We start from the raw sequence: 18,210 nt of genomic DNA, 5'->3' as shown, positions 1-18,210 counted from the left end.
ATGATTGACAGGTAGCTTTTCTGCAGGTTGAAGGACCCAGGCTCCTTTTGTCTTGTGGCTCTGCCCTCCACAGAACCCCAGCCTGCTCTATAGGAGTCTCTTGCTCTGGCTGTCAGCCAAGAAAAGAAGGTGAATAAAATTTGTTCCTGAGCAAGGCTTCAGAGTGGTGCCTGTACTAGCCAGAGCCTTTCCACACTCCAATGGCCAGAGCTGTATCACAGAGTTATTCTTAACTGCAAGGAGGCTGGAGATACAGCCTAGCTCTGTGCCCAGGAAGAGAGGAGAATATGGATATTGGTGAGCACAGGATGTTTCTGCCACCACACGAAATATATGTGTTGAGTCCTCTGCAGTCATAGAATTGTTTAGTGTTAGTACTAGAAAGAAGCCCAGAGGCTGACCAACTAGGCATTCTAGTGACTTGGTTACCTGCAAGAATTCAGAGGAAATACACCTGGGTTTGAATCTCAGCTATTCTGTTCATGCACTGTATAACCTTAAGCAATGGCTAAACCTTTCAGATGATGGATGTCTTCTTCTACTAAAGAGGACTAAGAGTGGTTCCTAATCTATAGAGTTGATGTGAGTCTTACATGAGAAAGAACCTGCAAAGCTCTCCCCACTTTACCTGACCCAGTGAGTGCGTGATCCTTGAGAGTCACTTTAGGAAGCCCAAACCCTTTGTCTTACTAATTCAGAGACATGACTTGCTCAAGGTCACATAGAAAATGAGTGTCAGAGATATCAGGTCTCACTTTTCAGTTATCCCCGTAATCTCACTCCTTAGTTTGCGCAACTGTGAACAGAAGTCTCTAAGGCCAGAGCACAGGATGCACTTGTACTCCCTCTAGATCCTCGGGCATAACCAGCCATCATTTCCAGCAGCTCAAAAGGTCAGTCTAGGCCACTGTCCTTAAAGATGAGGAGAAATAAATGCAAACTGCCTAACGGGCCATTTTCCCTTGAGTCCAAATCTTCCTCTGCCTCAGCTGGCTGCCCAAAGAAGCAATTTAGCAAATGCATTTTATCTCAGGAGAAATCTGTCTTTTGTTTCTGTGCCTCCCTTGTCAGGAGCCCTCTGTTCCCTGTGGCAGTGGCTGGAGAGCAGTGTACAGTAGCATTCAGACCCTGTTAATGAAATACTCCCTCCGGCTCCATGGCTCTCCAGAGAAATTACCCAAACCCTGGGTGAAAAGGAGGCAGGTTTTGTTTTTGGTTTTTTTGTTGTTTGTTTTTTCGGGGGGTTGTTTGTTTTTGGTTTTTTATTGTTTTTGTTTTTGTTTTTTTTGCTTTTTTTTTTTTTTTTTTTTTGAGATGGAGTCTTGGTCTGTTGCCCAGACTGGAGTGCAGTGGCATGATCTCAGCTCACTGCAACCTCCACCTCCTGGGTTCAAGCTGTTCTGCCTCAGCCTCCTGAGTAGCTGGGATTACAGGCACCCACCACCACACCCGGCTAATTTTTGTATTTTTAGTAGAGACGGGGTTTCCCCACGTTGGCCAGGCTGGTCTCGAACTCCCGACCTCAGGTGATCTGCCCGCCTCGTTTTCCCAAAGTATTGGGATTACAGGCGTGAGCCGCCGCATCTGGCCAAGGAGGCAGTTTCTAAACTGCTAGAGTCTCCCCATTGAGATAACATTAGCCACGCAGTCAGGAATAAGCAAGCCTAAATTAGAATTTGAAAAGGTACATAATATAATCATAACCACATTGCTTAGGTTTGGGTAGCACTTTACAGTTCACAAAGCACTTTTACATGCATTAGCTCATTTGAGAAAATTGCAGGGAATTAGTTAACTACAGAAAAGTTTAAGAAGCCAATAAAATTCATCTGTGAATCCACCACTCAGAAAATCTTTGTTAACATTATAATGTGTTCCCTTCTATTTTTGAGTGGGTTTTTCTTTTTCCTTTCGTCTTTTTCCTGCATTGGGACCACAGTTTTTTATGGCCTGCTTCGTTCATGGAACATTGTATCTTCCACCATCTCATTTGATTCTCACCTCCATTCCCTGGGAAGAAGTAATTGTGTTGTGAAATGTCCCTGGTTGGAAGTCCGAAGACTGGATTCCCATCCTGGACTTCTTCTCGCTCACTGAAGCAGATTACTGAAAGCTCCTGAGCCTTAGTTTCCTCCTTTGTACAACAGATATGTGTGCTGAAGGATTAAATTGATGAAGCAATGCACCTGAAAACATTTAGCATTGCGCCAGTCACATAGTAGGTACCCAGTTAGTATTAGCTGGATCAAGGTGCAAAGCACCATGTAGAGGAGAAATGAACATGCAAGTTCAAGGATGACATCTGGTTGGCCCAGAGTCCTGTGGACAGGTATGTCTGACAGCATACCTGACTTTCTTTCTTTCCTGTTTTGTTTTTGTTTTTTGTTGTTGTTGTTGTTGTTGTTGTTGTTGTTGTTTGAGACAGAGCCTCACTCTGTCACCCAGGCTGGAGTGCAATGGCACGATCTCGGCTCACTGCAACCATCCCCTCCCAGGTTCAAACGATTCTCCTGCCTCAGCCTCCCAAGTAGCTGGGATTACAGGCACACGCCACTGCACCCAGCTAATTTTTTGTATTTTTAGTAGAGACGGGGTTTCACCGTGTTAGCCAGGATGGTCTCGATCTCCTGATCTCATGATCCGCCTTCCTTGGCCTCCCAAAGTGCTGGGATTACAGGCATGAGCCATGGTGCCCAGCCACCTGACTTTTTGTCTATAATACCCGCTGTGGTTGGTAAATGACAGTATTCCCTAGATAATATCCTTTAAGCACTGCAGCAAGGGCTGCAAGTGAGCTTGGGATGTGGATGCCAGCGAATCCCATTATTGGTACCATGGAGTTCAGAGCTGGAGGTGGCCTCTTCCCCAGGACTGCCCTAGTCTATCCCACTAGGGCACGGTGTACTTTGGAAGTCCTGGGAGCACCTCTGTTGACCAGTACTCCCTCTCCTGACATGCAGGGGCTGAGCACATCCAACAGAGGCTTGCTGAACATCCAAGATGGATCACATCAGCCACGCAGTCAGCAATAAGCAAGCCTAGATTAGGATTTGAAAAGTACATGATATAATCATAACCACATTGCTTAAGTTTCTACAGCACTTTAGAGTTTACAAAACACTTTACATGCATTAGCTCATTTGAGAAAAATGCAGGGAATTAATTAACTACAGAAAAGTATAAAGAAGCCAATAAAATTCATCTGTGAATCCACCACTCAGAAAATCTTTGTTAACGTTTGATATAGAACCTGGATATTGCTAGGTTCAGATGGTTCAGAAATGAAGGGGATACAGCTCCTGCTGTTAGGAACTCACCATATAGATGCTTTTTAGAAAGTGGTTCCTGGAGCCATTTACCTGGGAATGTCTTTTTCCTCAACTCAAGGGTATGTACCTGTGTGTGAATATAAAGAGGAGAGGCCAGACGCAGTAGCTCATGCCTGTAATCCCAGCACTTTGGGAGGCTGAGGCAGGTGGATCACCTGAGGTCAGGAGTTCAAGACCAGCCTGGCCAATATGGTGAAACTCTGTCTCTACTAAAAATACAAAAATTAGCTGGGCGTGTTGGTGTGCACCTGTAATCCCAGCTACTAGGGAGGCTGAGGCAGGAGAATCACTTGAACCCGGGAGGCAGAGGTTTCAGTGAGCCGAGATCATGCCACTGCACTCCAACCTGGGAGACCAAGTGAGACTCCATCTCAATCAATCAACCAGTCAGTCAATGAAGGGGATGAGAAACCCCCATACACACATGTGTTTCTCATTCTCCACTCACTAATGCCCATTTTCACATGGTGAGGACCAGCTACTTGTCTGAAGCCTCATCAAAGAAGGACCCATTTCTCCACACACATTTGCCTACCCACGCTCATACCCACACATCCACACACATTTCCACTCTCCTCTTCATTGAACTGAAAGCCATTCATTCTTCTGAACATATTAAAACAGAAACCAAAACCAGAGGAAAAAAAAGCCAACCCTGCTCTTGCAAAGAATTTTGTAGGTGTTTAGTCTCCAGTGGAGGATAATTTCTTGTGCTCTTCTGCAGTGTGGGTAAGGGAGTTTAGGAGCATAGCGGTTGGTTACGTTTTCTCTCAGGAGGCAACATTATGGTTTATAGCCAAATTTTAGGCCCTCAAGAGGAAAGCCAGGGGGACTCTCTCTAATATTTATGAATCAGAAGGGCCACCCTGGCTCATCCAGCCCCTGCCATCCCTGCCCACCAGGACCTTGCCATACAGTCTCCTTCAGGTGAGATTTGAGGACAAAAAGTGTCCATGTAGGTGTCTTCAGGGGCCCAGGTGTTTCCCTTTCCTGTGATAATCCCTGTGATAATAGGTGACATCTGTTGAATGTTTTCTTCATTCTGTTGCTGTTTTCTCTTTATGCAGCATCTTTCAGAATCCTTCTATAACCTTCTGGGGTAGTGAGTTTTGTCGTCCTCATTTTACAGTTGAGGACCCTGGAGCTCAGAAAGGTTAGGTCACTCACCCACTTAACTGAGATGATCCAGGCAGGAGTGGGTTAGAACCAGTAACTTTAGCCACTGCGCTGCATCTGCATCTTTACATGAGGCCAAGCAGGCGTCTTTCCTGAAGCAGCAGCATGGTGGTGGAGGGGCACAGACCCAGGTTTGACACCTCTACCCTTCTCAACTATCAGATGAGGCTGCCAGTGACTCACCAGGGGCTCTGGGGAGGAGAGGAAATCACCTGTACCCAGCACCTTACGTGGAGCTTGGCACATGCTTGTTTGCTCTCCAAAAGCTTTTCAGCTGTCACAGACCCTTGGATGCAAATATTGAAGCACACCATGGGCTGAAGAATGGGCTTATTGATCACCTTCTGTGCATATAATTAGAGGACACAAAAGGAAAATTGAAAGGATAGTCTTAACTTCACAGTGATTACAGGTTTTTTGTATACAGCAAATATTTTTCAGGCATGCAACACATGATATTGAGCACCTGTCACAAGCCAGGCATGGTGCTCAGGACAATGGTAAAATGTCACAGTCTCACCGGGAAAGTTGCCCTTAAATAATTTCAGTTCAAGTTGACAAGTGCTTTAATGGAGTTACGAATTGAGTGCTCTTGGAGCGCAGAAAAGAAACGGATCGCTTCTACCCAGCAGGATCTGCAGAGGTATCACAGAGCAGGTGCCATCTCAGCTGAATCTTGAAAGGTAAATGGAAGGTGTTTTAGGTGGAGGAGAGTGGAGTGAAGTGAGGGAGGGCATTCCCGAGAGGGAAGAGCATGGCACGGAACAAAGTCATGGAGGTGTGAGGGAAAGGCAGGTTTGGGGAGCACAGAGACCAATGATGAGGCCACAGAGTGTGGGGGTGATGGGTCAGAGAGAGCAGCCCGTAATTGTCAACAAGGAAATCTGGATTTAATCATACAGGTCAGAAGGAAGCAATGGGGTCATAGATCTTAGACGGAATGAGAATTTCAGCTTCCTTGTCTTTATATTGAACTGTTGGCATGGTGAGAATCTTCAAATAGGCAGGGACAGCAAATTGACTTGAAAAGCTGAATATCCCTAACTGAATCCTTTTAACAGTTAAAAATTTTAGAGATAGCTGACAGTGTCTCACAGATCATTGGATCTCAGCCAGTTTCCCAAGCTGCATTTGGAAATATTCAAGTACATTTGGAGCATCACAGGGCTGTCTGGAGAATGCTGTAAGCATTTGGTGGGCAGGAGCTCGGGAGGTTGATTGTCCTTCAATATGTGGGACAGGTTGCCATAATAAAAAAGTGCTCCCCACAAAATACCAATGGCACTCTATCAGTATCTATTGCTCAAAACCAGTAAGACCTCAGTGGCCTTCAAGAAGAAGTATTTATTGGCCGGGCGCGGTGGCTCATGCCTGTAATCTCAGCACTTTGGGAGGGTTGGGCAGGTGGACTGCCTGAGGTCAGGAGTTCAAGAACAGCCTGGCCAACATGGTGAAGCCCTGTCTCTACTAAAAATACAGAAAGTAGCCGGGTGTGGTGGTGAGCGCCTGTGATCCCAGCTACTCGGGAGGCTGAAGCCAGAGAATTACTTGAACCCAGGATGCAGAGGTTGCAGTGAGCTGAGATCACGTCACTGCACTCCAGCCTGGGCAACAGAGCTAGGCTCTGTCTCAAAAAAAATAAGTAGTTATTTATTGAGGCAGCTGGGCTGGGCTGGCTTGCATGACTTGGGCAGTTGGGGAGGAGCTGCTCTGCCCCAGATGTCTCATCTTCCAGCAAGCTAGCCTCGGCATCTTCTCATGGCATTGGTAGGGGTGCAAGAAACACTTTCTCTTAAGGTCTAGCCTCAAGACTGGGACAATATTACTTCCGCTGCTTTTTGTTAACAAAAGTACGTCATGATTCTAGCTCTTATTCAAGGCTAGAGAAATAAACTGTGCCTCTTTAGTAAGCACCACTGCAAAGGGCAAGGATATCTGGGGTGGCAGGGAGTGGGGGAGAGAGAAGGAACTGGAGCAATTAATGCCATCATCTTCCATAGCACACATCTTGAGAAATAACGCCATCAAGTAATCTGTCAAGGCAATGGTCTTAACAGGTACAAAGCTATACAGAAACAAGTTAATAGATTGTCTTGTCGACTGCTACACTGTTGATTTGGTGATTTAGAAAAGTACACCTTCTTGGAAAAACATTCTATGATATTCAGCTAGGTTGGTAACCCTTGCCATGTAAACTTTTGTCTGTATTCTATAGTGTGATAGACAAGGCTGATTTAACAGAAAAAAAAAAAATGGAACCAGCCCTCCTGTGACCTTTGGCAAATTATCATTTTTTAAAAGTTGATTTTTATGGAAATACAGATTGCCTCCGACAAGTCCTCCTGTTCTTTTTTTTTTTTTTTTTTTTTTTTGAGATGGAGGCTCGCTGTGTCGCCCAGGCTGGCGTACAGTGTCGCAATCTTGGCTCACTGCAACCTCTGCCCCCTGGGTTCAAGCAATTATCTGCCTCAGCCTCCCGAGTAGCTGGGATTAGAGGTGCCCACCACCACGTCCGGCTATTTTTTTGTATTTTTAGTAGGGACAGGGTGTCACCATCTTGGCCAAGCTGGTCTTGAACTCCTGACCTCGTGATCCACCTGCCTCGGCCTCCCAAAGTGCTGGGATTACAGGCATGAGCCACCACGCCTGGCCAAGTCCTCCCATTCTAAGTGCACAGTTTGTTGAATTTTCACGAAAGTGCACATCCATGTACCCATCGCTCCAGTCATGGTGGAGCAGGTTTCTGTCACTCCCAACCCTCTCTTGCCTCTTCCCAGGCGTCACTCCCCCACCCCACATGCCCAGGTCCAATTTTTGTCACTGTGGATTAGCTTTTTGCTAAGTTGTGTCACTTTTTAATTTCAGTTCTTCATCTGTAAAACATACATCATACCTGCCTGGTAGGGGTTCACATGAGACCGTGTCTGTTGGGCAGCTGCAGATTTGCACATCTGTGTATCTGCCTGTGCATATCTGAAATGTTATCTTCTTAGCTCCCTGTCAGCAGGTGTGCCTGCTCTTTTCACAAGTTGGTGAAGGAAGAGAGAAGTACAGCTAGTTAAACAACTTCTACAAGCAGATTAATGAAGTAAGACTTTCAGAGAGTTCAAAGAAAGAAAAGAGAAAAAAGTACGGGTGCCAACATTCTGATTAAACTTAGGTGAAATGAAAGGAAAAGAGTTTCTGTTTTGTTAATGTGCTAGTTTTGTTTTGTTTTGTTGTTTTCCGAGACCTAGTACAAACATCGAAATCAGTACCTTTAGGGAGAGAAAAACATCAGGTCATATGGAGGTCCTTGTCAGTTTTGAGCGTTTTCTTCTTTGGGCATTTTCCTGTGTTATTTTTATTTTTATTTATATTTATTTTATTATTATTATTATTATTATTATTATTATTATTATTATTTGAGATGGAGTCTCTGTCACCCAGGCTGGAGGGCACTGTTGTGATCTCGGCTCACTGCAACCTCTGCCTCCCGGGTTAAAGAGATTCTCCTGCCTCAGCCTCCTGAGTAGGTGGGATTACAGGTGTCTGCCACCATGCCCGTCTAATTTTTGTATTTTTTGTGGAGACCGGGTTTCCCCACATTGGCCAGGGTGGTCTCGAACTCCTGACCTCAGGTGATCCACCCACCTTGGCCTCCCAAAGTGCTGGGATTACAGGCATGAGCCACCGTGCCCAGCCCGTTTTCCCATGTTATTTGAAATTGTTATGCTAAGTTGTCTAGGAAAACATTTCTCATTTGTTTCTAAGGAGTTTATGGTTGGTTATATGTTTTTCAGTGAGCACCACCTTTGTTCTTAGCTAAGAGGGGAGTCATTTCTCAGGTGTTAAAGGCATCCTCTTTTTTTTGTTTTTTTTCTTTGTTTGTTTTTGTTTTGAAACAGGGTTTTGCTCTGTAGCCTAGGCTGGAGTGCAGTGGTGCCATCTCAGCTCACTGCAGCCTCCATGTCCCAGGCTCAGGTGATTCTCCCACGTCAGCCTCCTGAGTAGCACTACAGCCACACACCTCCATGCCCGGCTAATTTTTCTATTTTCAGTAGAGACGGGGTTTTGCCTTGTTGCCCAGGTTGGTCTCGAACTCTCAGGCTCAAGCGATCTGCTCGCCTCGGTCTCCCAAAGTGCTGGCATTACAGGTGTGAGCCACCACACCTGGTCCCCAGGCATCTGATTTTTACCATCACCTTTTTGAAATTAGATTAAGTTGCAGAGGGAAATAAAAGTGGTGATCCCTTCCATGTACGTCAGACCCATCAACAACGTCCTGATGGGTAATAAACTCAGGGGAGGGCAGGGCTCAAGGGGCAAGCTCATGGGCCCCCTGGGACCTCTTCTTCACGTGCCCAAGCCCTCTCTCCTACTCTGCAGCTCCAGAAGCAGCTGTCTGAGCTGGACGAAGACGACCTGTGCTATGAGTTCCGGCGAGAACGCTTCACTGTCCACCGCACCCACCTGTACTTCCTGCACTACGAGTATGAGCCTGCGGCAGACAGCACGGATGTCACCCTGGTCGCTCAGCTGTCCATGGACAGGTATGGCAGACAGCCTCACCCACCCCAGCCTCCTCACCGCGGCTCTTTGCATGGAGGATAGAGAATGGAGAAGGGTGTGCTCGCTTCCGCAGTGCATATGCTAAAATTGGAGGATGGAGCAGGAAGAGGTGGCGCATGGGCTTAGAATATTGAAGCCTGGGCCGGGCGCGGTGGATCACAAGGTCAGGAGTTCGAGACCAGCCTGGCCAACATGGTGAAAGCCCGTCTCTACTAAAAGTACAAAAATTAGCTGAGCATGATGGTGTGCGCCTATAATCCCAGCTACTGGGGAGGCTGAGGCAGGAGAATGGCTTGAACCCAAGAGGCAGGGGTTGCAGTGAGCCAAGATCGTGCCACTGCACTTCAGCCTGGGTGACAGAGCAAGACTCCATCTTAAAAAAAAGAAAAGAAAAAGAGTACTGATCAGGGTGAGCTGTGTCACATCCCTACCACCTCCCTAGCACCGAAAACCAAGGGCTCTTATCTTATCGTTGTCTGAGGATAGATGAAAGGATTGATTCTTAAGAAGTAGAGCCCTACTCGAATTACCTCAGGAAGAGGGACAGTGGGGAGACTGGAGCCACAATTGTGGCTGGAAAGCAACGCTGTTTCTTTTCCTTCTATGTGTATTGATGAAACAAACATCCATCAAGCATTTCCAGGCAGTACTGACATGAGCCCCGCCCTGATGTAGCTTACAGGCCAGTGCACTGCTTCTCAACCTTGTCCAGGGAGATTTAATCACCTCGGGAGTTGTATAACACATTCACGTCCAGGCTCCCTTGCAGAGCAGTTAAGTAAGGACCTTTGTAGGATAGAGCCCTTGGCATTGTTTTGTTTTAAGCTTATAATGTGTAGCCAGGGCTGAGAATATGGAGCTAGTCACATAAACAGCAATACACGCCTCCCGGGTTCATGCCATTCTTCTGCCTCAGCCTCCCGAGTAGCTGGGACTACAGGCATCCGCCACCATGCTCGGCTAATTTTTTGTATTTTTAGTAGAGACGGGGTTTCACCATGTTGGCCTGGATAGTCTTGATCTCCTGACCTCGTGATCCTCCCACCTCAGCCTCCCAAAGTGCTGAGATTACAGGTGTGAGCCACCACACCTGTCCTAATTTGTATATTTTTAAAAACATCTCTGGCTGCCAAGAAGTGAATGGATTTGAAGCCCCAAGGTCACTCAGCCAGTGCTACACGGCTTTTGTATACCTGGCCATTCCAGGTGCCCCTTCCCACCTTGTCTGACTGGCTTCTGCTTCAATTTACACATGGCCCACGGTGGCTGCCCTTGCCCCAACTCCCTCTCGTGTCATCCCCCCTCAGCTCCTACAATTAGGAAGGAAGTTTGATTCCTCATTCTGTCTTTTGAGCCACGTCAGAGATACCTATCCAGCCTGTGGGTGAGATTCCATGGGATTGTTCTAAGGATTAAATGAGCAAATGCCTGTACAGTGCCGAGAACAGTGCCTGGCACATAATAAGTGTTCCATAAATGCCAGGTGTTATTAGTCATGAGTGACTCAAGAACGGACAAACTGATGAAAGAACGAACACCTGGACGCAAAAACGTTTCCATAAAGGCACCTGAGAGCTCCAGGAAGTGAGAGGAACCTGGCGCTGGAGGCAACGTGGAATGATTCATGTTGAGGGTGGCTCAGGGAAGGGGATTCCTTGCTCTGTGAGTCCTGCCACATGCCAGCAAATGACCACACACATAATTCAATGGCTTCAGGGGCTGGCGGTCTCTTGGGGATTCACAGGCTCCAAAAGAACTTGCAGAAAGGCCACTGGGACTCCTGTGCACAGAGAACTTGCAGGTCCTAGCAGGTAACAGGTAAAGACAGCATGGGACAAAAGAGCAAGGGACAAGCATGGAGGCTCTAGCACCAGGTCCATGCTTGACCTGCTGTGAGTGCTGTGAGGGCCCTAGTGAGCCCTGACCCTTCTTGGGGCCACAGTTTTCTCATTGCCACGTCCACATGTTCACTCAGCAAATAAATTGGCTCGCCGTTCTCCACCAGGCACTTAAGGGGAGGGGAATATGTGTTAAAAGACTATCCCTGTCTTCAAGGAGTATGCAGCCTATGTGGGGCTCAGGCAACCCATTCGTTTTCTGTTGTTAGGTGACAAAGTACCACACAGTGAGCAGCTTAAAGAGTACACGTTTGTTACCTGGTGGCCGCTATGGGTCAGGAACCTGGAAGATGTTAGCAGGGCTCTCTGCCCACGGTCTCAGAACTGAAATCTCTAGGGATTATCCAGGGCTGGGATGTCATCTGAGGATTGGCATCCACATCCAGGCTCATTTGGGTTGGAGCAGAATTCAGTTCCAGGATGTAGGTCCCGTTTCATTGCTGGCTGTTGATGGGTGTCCCCCTCAGCTCCTCGAAGCCACGCTCAGTTCCTAGCCATGCAGCCCCCTCCCTGCAGGGCAGCCCGCTTCTTCAAGGCCAGCAGGAGAATCTCTCTGGCCCATGACCCTGGAGTCTTCTCTAACATCACATGATCACAATGTGATATTCACAAGCCCTGCCCACACCCAAGAGGGTGATAACACAGGGCATCCGCCAGCGGGGCGGGAATCTGGGGGGCCCTCATAGAACTCTCTGCCTGCCACTGACAGGTAAACAGGTCTGCAGTAGAATGTTGAGTTCTGAGTGTCGTGCAGGAGGTGCACCAATGTAATGAGAGCCCACAGAGATGGAAAAAGGAAAAGGCAGGGAATGTGTCCAAGGGGAGGTAGCACCTGAGTTGAGTTGAAGGCTGGGTAAACTGACAGTAGAAGGCACAGAAGGAGAGAAGGAGGGCTCCCCGAGGTAGAGCGTGCAGCATGTTCACGGGACAGAGAGGAAGTCAGGCCCAGTGGGGAACACAATAGTGAGGTGTGGTTAGGGCTTAGGGTGTAGGAGGGAGAAAGAGGAGATCAAATACACATGGCCAGGTAGGCAAGGGCTGGATCACAGAGGGCCTCAGGGAAACCAGGGGAGGTGGCCAGCCCTTCCAGCTCAAATCTGGCATCCTGTGTGGCTCCATAGGGACACCCAACTGGTGCCCCAGAGTCATCCCTAAAATTCTCAGGTCCCTTTGGCTTCTCACCCAGATTTCAGTTTGGACACCCAGGCTCCCCACCACTAAGCAGCCACATCAGGAAGCCACCTCACCACACAAGTCCCTCTTTTCACATGTTTGTTTCCTTCTCCTCCATGGCATTTATAGTGAAAAGAAAATTGAATACTCCATATCAGTGCTGAATGATGGTCTAGATTGGTCTCTTTGGACTGCACCTGTCCCCTCCCATGAGCTAACTGAAACTCAGGTACTATAATCCGTGCAAGTGAGAGGGTTTCACTTAAAGCCAGGTGCCCATCTCTCCAACCATCACTGGCTCTCTGTTGCATTCAGGCTTCCTGATAATGCATTCAGATTATCAGCAAAATATTCTGAGTCAAGATTAGTGGCCAGTGGCTACCAAAGAAATCTGATATACTTTCTAATCAAAGTAAAGAGTGGCATAACAGTGAATGACACTTGGTCCCTGGAGTCAGGCACTGTGGGTTCTTTATTGCCCTGTCACTTTGTTTTTGGACAAGTCACTTAACATTTTTTTTTTTTTTTGAGACAGAGTCTTGCTCTGTCGCCAGGCCAGGGTGCAGTGATGCAATCTCGGCTCACTGCAGCCTCCGCCTTCTGGGTTCAAGCGATTCTCCTGCCTCAGCCTCCCAATAGCTGGGACTACAGGCGTGCACCACCACACCCAGCTAACTTTGTATTTTTAGTAGAGACGGGGTTTCACCATGTTGGCCAGCGTGGTCTCAATCTCTTGACTTCGTGATCTGTCTGCCGCGGCCTCCCAAAGTGCATCACTTAACTTCTTTAAGCCTCAGTTTCTTCATCTGTGATCTGAAAGTGATAATTATATCGTTATCCTCATCCCTAAGGTTGTTATAAAGATCAAATGAGAAAAGGCATGCCAGTGCTTAGTCCTGACATACATTCAGAGGCTCCCAGAATAATACAAGTACTGTTGACCAGAATCTTAATATTTGTGATATTGGGTAAAAAGGCACTAGACGGAAGGACAGAGAGCCCCAGGTTCAAATCCCACCAACTCCTTCAATCCTCAGCTGGTGTTCTGGGCAAGTCGCTTAATATCTTTGGGTTTCCGTTTCCTCCTTCTATAAAAGAGGGATAAAATTACTTGCCTCATAGGGTCCTGTTTAGGAGTAAATAAGAGATCCTCTGTAAAAGCCCTGAGCACATATTTGACATCCAGTAAATACTGGCTAAATCTGAACATCCTTACGAAGGCATGTGCACGTGGTAGTTATTTAGGAGAGGTAAAATGATGTAGTAGAAAAGAAAAAGCAAGACTTGGATTCAAAGTACACTTGTGCCACTTCCTAGCTGTGTAAGTTTGAACAACTTACTTAGCCTTTTTTAGCCTCACTTGACTCATCTACGAGATGGTGATAATGTCATATTCACTGATTATTGTCTGGGTTCTACAAAATAAGGTGTAAAGTGCCTATTAAGTAGTTGATGTGAAAAAATATTAATTTCCCTTTTCTTAATGTTTCTCACCTCTCTGCTGGCTATAGAATTTGCTATCTGGAATTTGCAAACAAGTAGAACAAACATGTTTCTAGTTATTAACAGCTCAAACCCATCCTTCTGTATACACTAGTTAGCAAGAAGAGAATACAGACAAAACCGAGTGCCTCCTTCTATTGCCAGTGGGATCCATCCTTCTGGCCTGGGCTGCAGACACAATGCATTTAAAAGAAAGTCCAGGGCCAGGCACGGTGGCTCATGCCTGTAATCCCAGTACTTTGGGAGGCTGAGGTGGGTGGATCGCAAGGTCAGGAGATGGAGATCATCCTGGCTAACACAGTGAAACCCCATCTTTACTAAAAATACAAAAAATTAGCTGGGCGTGGTGGCGGGTGCCTGTAGTCCCAGCTACACGGGAGGCCGAGGCAGGAGAACGGTGTGAACCCGGGAGGCGGAGCTTGCAGTGAGCCAAGATCGTGCCACTGCACTCCAGCCTGGCGACAAAGCGAGACTCGGTCTCAAAAAAAAAAAGTCCAGGCCCCACTCACATCTGCAGCAAACACCAACCATGGCAGTCTTCCCTTCAAAGCATGGAAACATGCTGCTACCAAGCGTAGCAGACACATGATACCCACTCCTGTATTGTGACATGTATCACCATCAGGACAGTGTCTCAAGAGAACCCAAGGGATTCCAAGCCCTAATGAGAGGTGCTTAGCAGGCCGCAATTCAAAATTATAAAGCGGCACTGCAGGCTGATGAAGAATGGTAGAGATTCCTGCAGCCACTTCCACTCTGTCAACACATCCGATTATGATGCGGCACGCTGATTGGTGCCTGTTGGATTGATTTTTAATTTAAGAAACGTTTCAGATGTGTTTGTAAACCTTCGAGTCTGAAGTAGGCCCTACGTGAATGCCACAACGCATTAGGAGAGCCAGCCTTCGCACTCCCATACCCAGCTCCCTCTGGAGTTCCGTTCAGAAAGAATGAACGTTGCAACCGTGGCCGTGAAGCCAGGAGATCTGCTTCTCCTTCAGCAGCTCAGCACCCTTCCCTCCTGTCCTAGCAGAAGACACCAATGGCAAAGGGACAGAGGGAGCTGATCACGAGGGGGTCACCTATCTTCTGACACCTGGCCAGGGAGAGCCTGGTTCTTTAGTGTGTTTTTGACAAAGATGTTAAGTGTTGACTACAGTTGCGGGGCCTCGTGGGGATGACAGGTCACTTCTCTGCTCTCTGTGAGTAAAGGAGAGAGAATGGGCTGGGCTCACAGAGCCCCACTCTTTAGAACAGCGTTGCTTCAAGCCTGCTCCTGGGACCAGCAACACAGCATTGCATGAGAGCTTGTCAGAAATACAGATTCTCAGGCCCCACCCCAGACCTCCTGAACCAGAATCTCTTGGATGGTGCCTGGAAATAGGGGTTTTAAGAAGCCCCCCAGGTGATCTTAAAGAAGCTTACATTTGAAAGCACTGACCGTTCTAGAGAGTGAAAGGTAATTTTTTCTCCATGTAACAGGCAGAGTGATGTTTTAAAAATGTAAATCAGGTCACATCATTAAAACCCTCAGATGACTTCTTGTTACATGTGGAACAGTGTCCCACCCGCCTGCTGTGGTCTTCAAGGCCCATCCAGCCTGGCATCTGTACAACCCCTGACACCTTCATCTGACCCCTGCCCCTCACTGTCCTGTGCTGCACCCACACTGGTCCTGTTTCTTCCTGCTTGAACATGCTGAGCCCGTTGTTACCCCAAGGGCCATCCCCTCTTCTTGGAAAGCTTTCCCCCCAGACTTTTCACAACGCCAGATCCTTCTCATTATCTGCTGTAACAAAATGCCATAAATTATTTGATATATAAACAATGGAAATGTATTTATCACAGTGCTGGAGGCCGGAAGTCTAAGATCAAGGCTTCGGTTGATTTGGTGTCTGGTGAGGGTGAACTTCCTTGCTCACAGAGAGTGCCTCATTACTGTGTCCTCACGTGGTGGAAGGAGCCAGCTAGCTCCCTGGGCCTCTTAAAAGGGCATGAAGGCTAGGTGTGGTGGCTCATACCTGTAATCCCAGCACTTTGGGAGGCCAAGGTGGGCGAATCACCTGAGGTCAGGAGTTCGAGACCAGTCTGGCCAACATGGTGAAATCCCATCTCTGCTAAAAATATAAAACTTAGCCAGGCATGGTGGCGCACACCTGTAATCCCAGCTACTTGGGAGGCTAAGACAGGAAAATCGCTTGAACCTGGGAGGTGGAGGTTGCAGTGAGCCAAGATCGCACCACTGCACTCCAGCCTGGGCAACAGAGTGAGACTCAGTCTCAAAAAAAAAAAAGGCACGAATCTCATTCAAGAGAGTTCCACCCTCATGACCTAATCACCCCCCTAATCAAACCTCTGGTTTGTCGATTGTCTTTTTTCCCCACTAGAATAAAAGCTCCTGAAATGCAGGCGCCTAGGCCCCTTGCCTGTATAGTATACCTGATGCACTGGAAATAACAAATATTTATTAGGTAAAGACATGTTTGAGAGGCAGAAATAGAACCTAAGGAGGAAATTACAGCTATCATATACCGAGTACCTGCTGTATATCTAGCTTTGCACCAGACACTTTGTATCATGATCTCATTTAACCCTCAAATCCAACTACATGTTACTGCTTCACAAACTGCCCTGAGTCTTAGCAGCTTAGTACAAGAACTGAAATGAGCTTTTGATTCTTTGGATTGGCAGTGTGGGCTAGACTCTGCTGGGCTCATTCCTGTGTCTGCCGTAAACTAGGTAGCTTTTTGGGGGTTTGTCTGGCTATCAGCAGGGACCATGGGAACACCAGGGCAAGGTGGTGTAGGGCTAGTTCACATGGCGGCAGGCACAAGCCCATTATCTGACCTCTTCTCATGTCATGTTTGCTAACATCCCATGGACCAAAGCAAGTCATGTGGCCAGGATTCATGTGGGAGATTATTTCCAGAGGGTATGGATAGAAGCAAAGGGATGATTGATAGCTATTTTGTAATCTACCAAAGACATTATTATCCCCAAAATACATATGTGGAAATTGAAGCTCAAAGAGCTGTCACTTGCCCAGGAATACTGACACAGCTCAGAGGACAAATCCAGGCCTGTCTGACCCCAAAACCTACAGTTGCAAACCTACATATGCTATGCAGCCTGCCTCACGGGCAGTGCACCAGATTAGAATGGTCCGCCTTGGTGGGTGGGAGTTCCCCATCCCAGCAGACACTGAGTGGTCACTGCCTGGGCTGCTTAGTCCCACTGATGCTCTAGAATTCCTTCCAGCCCTGGTCTTCTGGGTTTCTGACCTGGCCATCTCCCTACCTGTTCCTTTATGACTACAGAGACTGTGTGAGGCTTCCAGCTTTAATGGGACTCTCTGGAGTAGCCACCACCTGTTTCTAGATCTGCTAGACATTTCTGAGCCTTTGCCCACCCCTCCCTAGATGAAGCAGTGGTGGGCTCCATGGGGAAGTGGGAACCAGCATGGGACAGAGACAGGCCTTCTGGGTTTAGGGTCAGCTCTTCCATGGACTCATCCAGCAAAAGAAAGCCTGGCCACAGAGCTTGGCATCAGCAAGAACTGCACAGGGACGACCCTTACAGAACACATGAGGGGAGAGAACCTGGGAGGTGGAGGTTGCAGTGAGCTGAGATCGCACCACTGCCTCCAGCCTGGGCAACAGAATGAGACTCAGTCTCGAAAACAAAAAAAAAAAGGAAAAGGGCGCAAATCTCATTCATGAGAGTTCCACCCTCATGACCTAATCACCTCCCTAATCAAACCTCTGGTTTGTTGTCTTTTTTCCCCACTAGAATAAAAGCTCCTGAAATGCAGGTGCCCAGGCCCCTTGTCTGTATAGTATATCTGATGCATTGGAAATAACAAATAACAAATAAAAATAGATATTAGGTGAAGACATGTTTGAGAGGCAAAAATAGAACCTAAGGAGAGGGCCGAGGGGATTGTGGAACTTTGAGACAGATACCAAGAGGGACTGAGAAGGGGAAGGAGTGGGGAGGCATTGACACCGGGAGAAGAACACACTCTTACTTGGGGAAACAGGCAGTGAAGCAAAGATATTTGGGAACTTCGTTCTCAGCCTAACCCCAATCCATATTAAATAATGACCTGGATCTGGGCTTTGGGGTGAGGTAGACCCGAATGTGAATCTATGTCCTTCACTTTGTAACTGCGTGACTTGAAAGAAGTTATTTCACCCCCTTAAGCTTCCTTGCCTGTAAGATGGTGATGAGAATCTCAGCGTTATAGTTACTATGAGGATTAAATGTGATAGCCACAGTGTGGCAAAGACATGACAAGCAGCAGGTAAAGGGGGAGATGGATGAGATCATGATCTCACTTTAAATATTACCATCATTATTAGAAACCTCAGTTTGTCACAGTTGTGCAGGTTCTGGCAGAAAAGTTGGTTCTAAGGGACTAAAGATTGGAGGGATTGGGGCTGGGGGGCATAGAAACAGCAGTGCATTGTGTCACCATTCCATCTCGCTTGTGGAGGTTCCACAGAACAACATCCAGCTGTGTTGTCTGTAAAGCTCAACTTATTTTTCATGTGCACAGCACCTTTCTTCTGAGAACCTTG

General features: G+C 47.3%; 1 protein-coding gene across 7 annotated transcripts in view; it reads left to right on the top strand.

Annotated features, from left to right (window-relative positions):
* The window catches only part of LARGE1 (LARGE xylosyl- and glucuronyltransferase 1), a 769,194-nt gene that overhangs the window by 600,388 nt on the left and 150,596 nt on the right, over nt 1-18,210 (top strand). For all 7 annotated transcript variants that reach the window (XM_063722909.1, XM_063722906.1, XM_009234297.4 and 4 more), the window contains one exon: nt 8,874-9,037. In XM_063722909.1, coding sequence (XP_063578979.1) covers nt 8,874-9,037 — 164 coding nt within the window. The remainder of the gene's footprint in view (nt 1-8,873; nt 9,038-18,210) is intronic.

The sequence above is a fragment of the Pongo abelii genome, chromosome 23, assembly GCF_028885655.2.
Source record: "Pongo abelii isolate AG06213 chromosome 23, NHGRI_mPonAbe1-v2.0_pri, whole genome shotgun sequence".
Lineage (NCBI taxonomy): Eukaryota > Metazoa > Chordata > Mammalia > Primates > Hominidae > Pongo > Pongo abelii.
The sequence above is the reverse complement of the archived record's forward strand: the minus strand, read 5'-3'. Positions and strand labels throughout refer to the sequence as shown.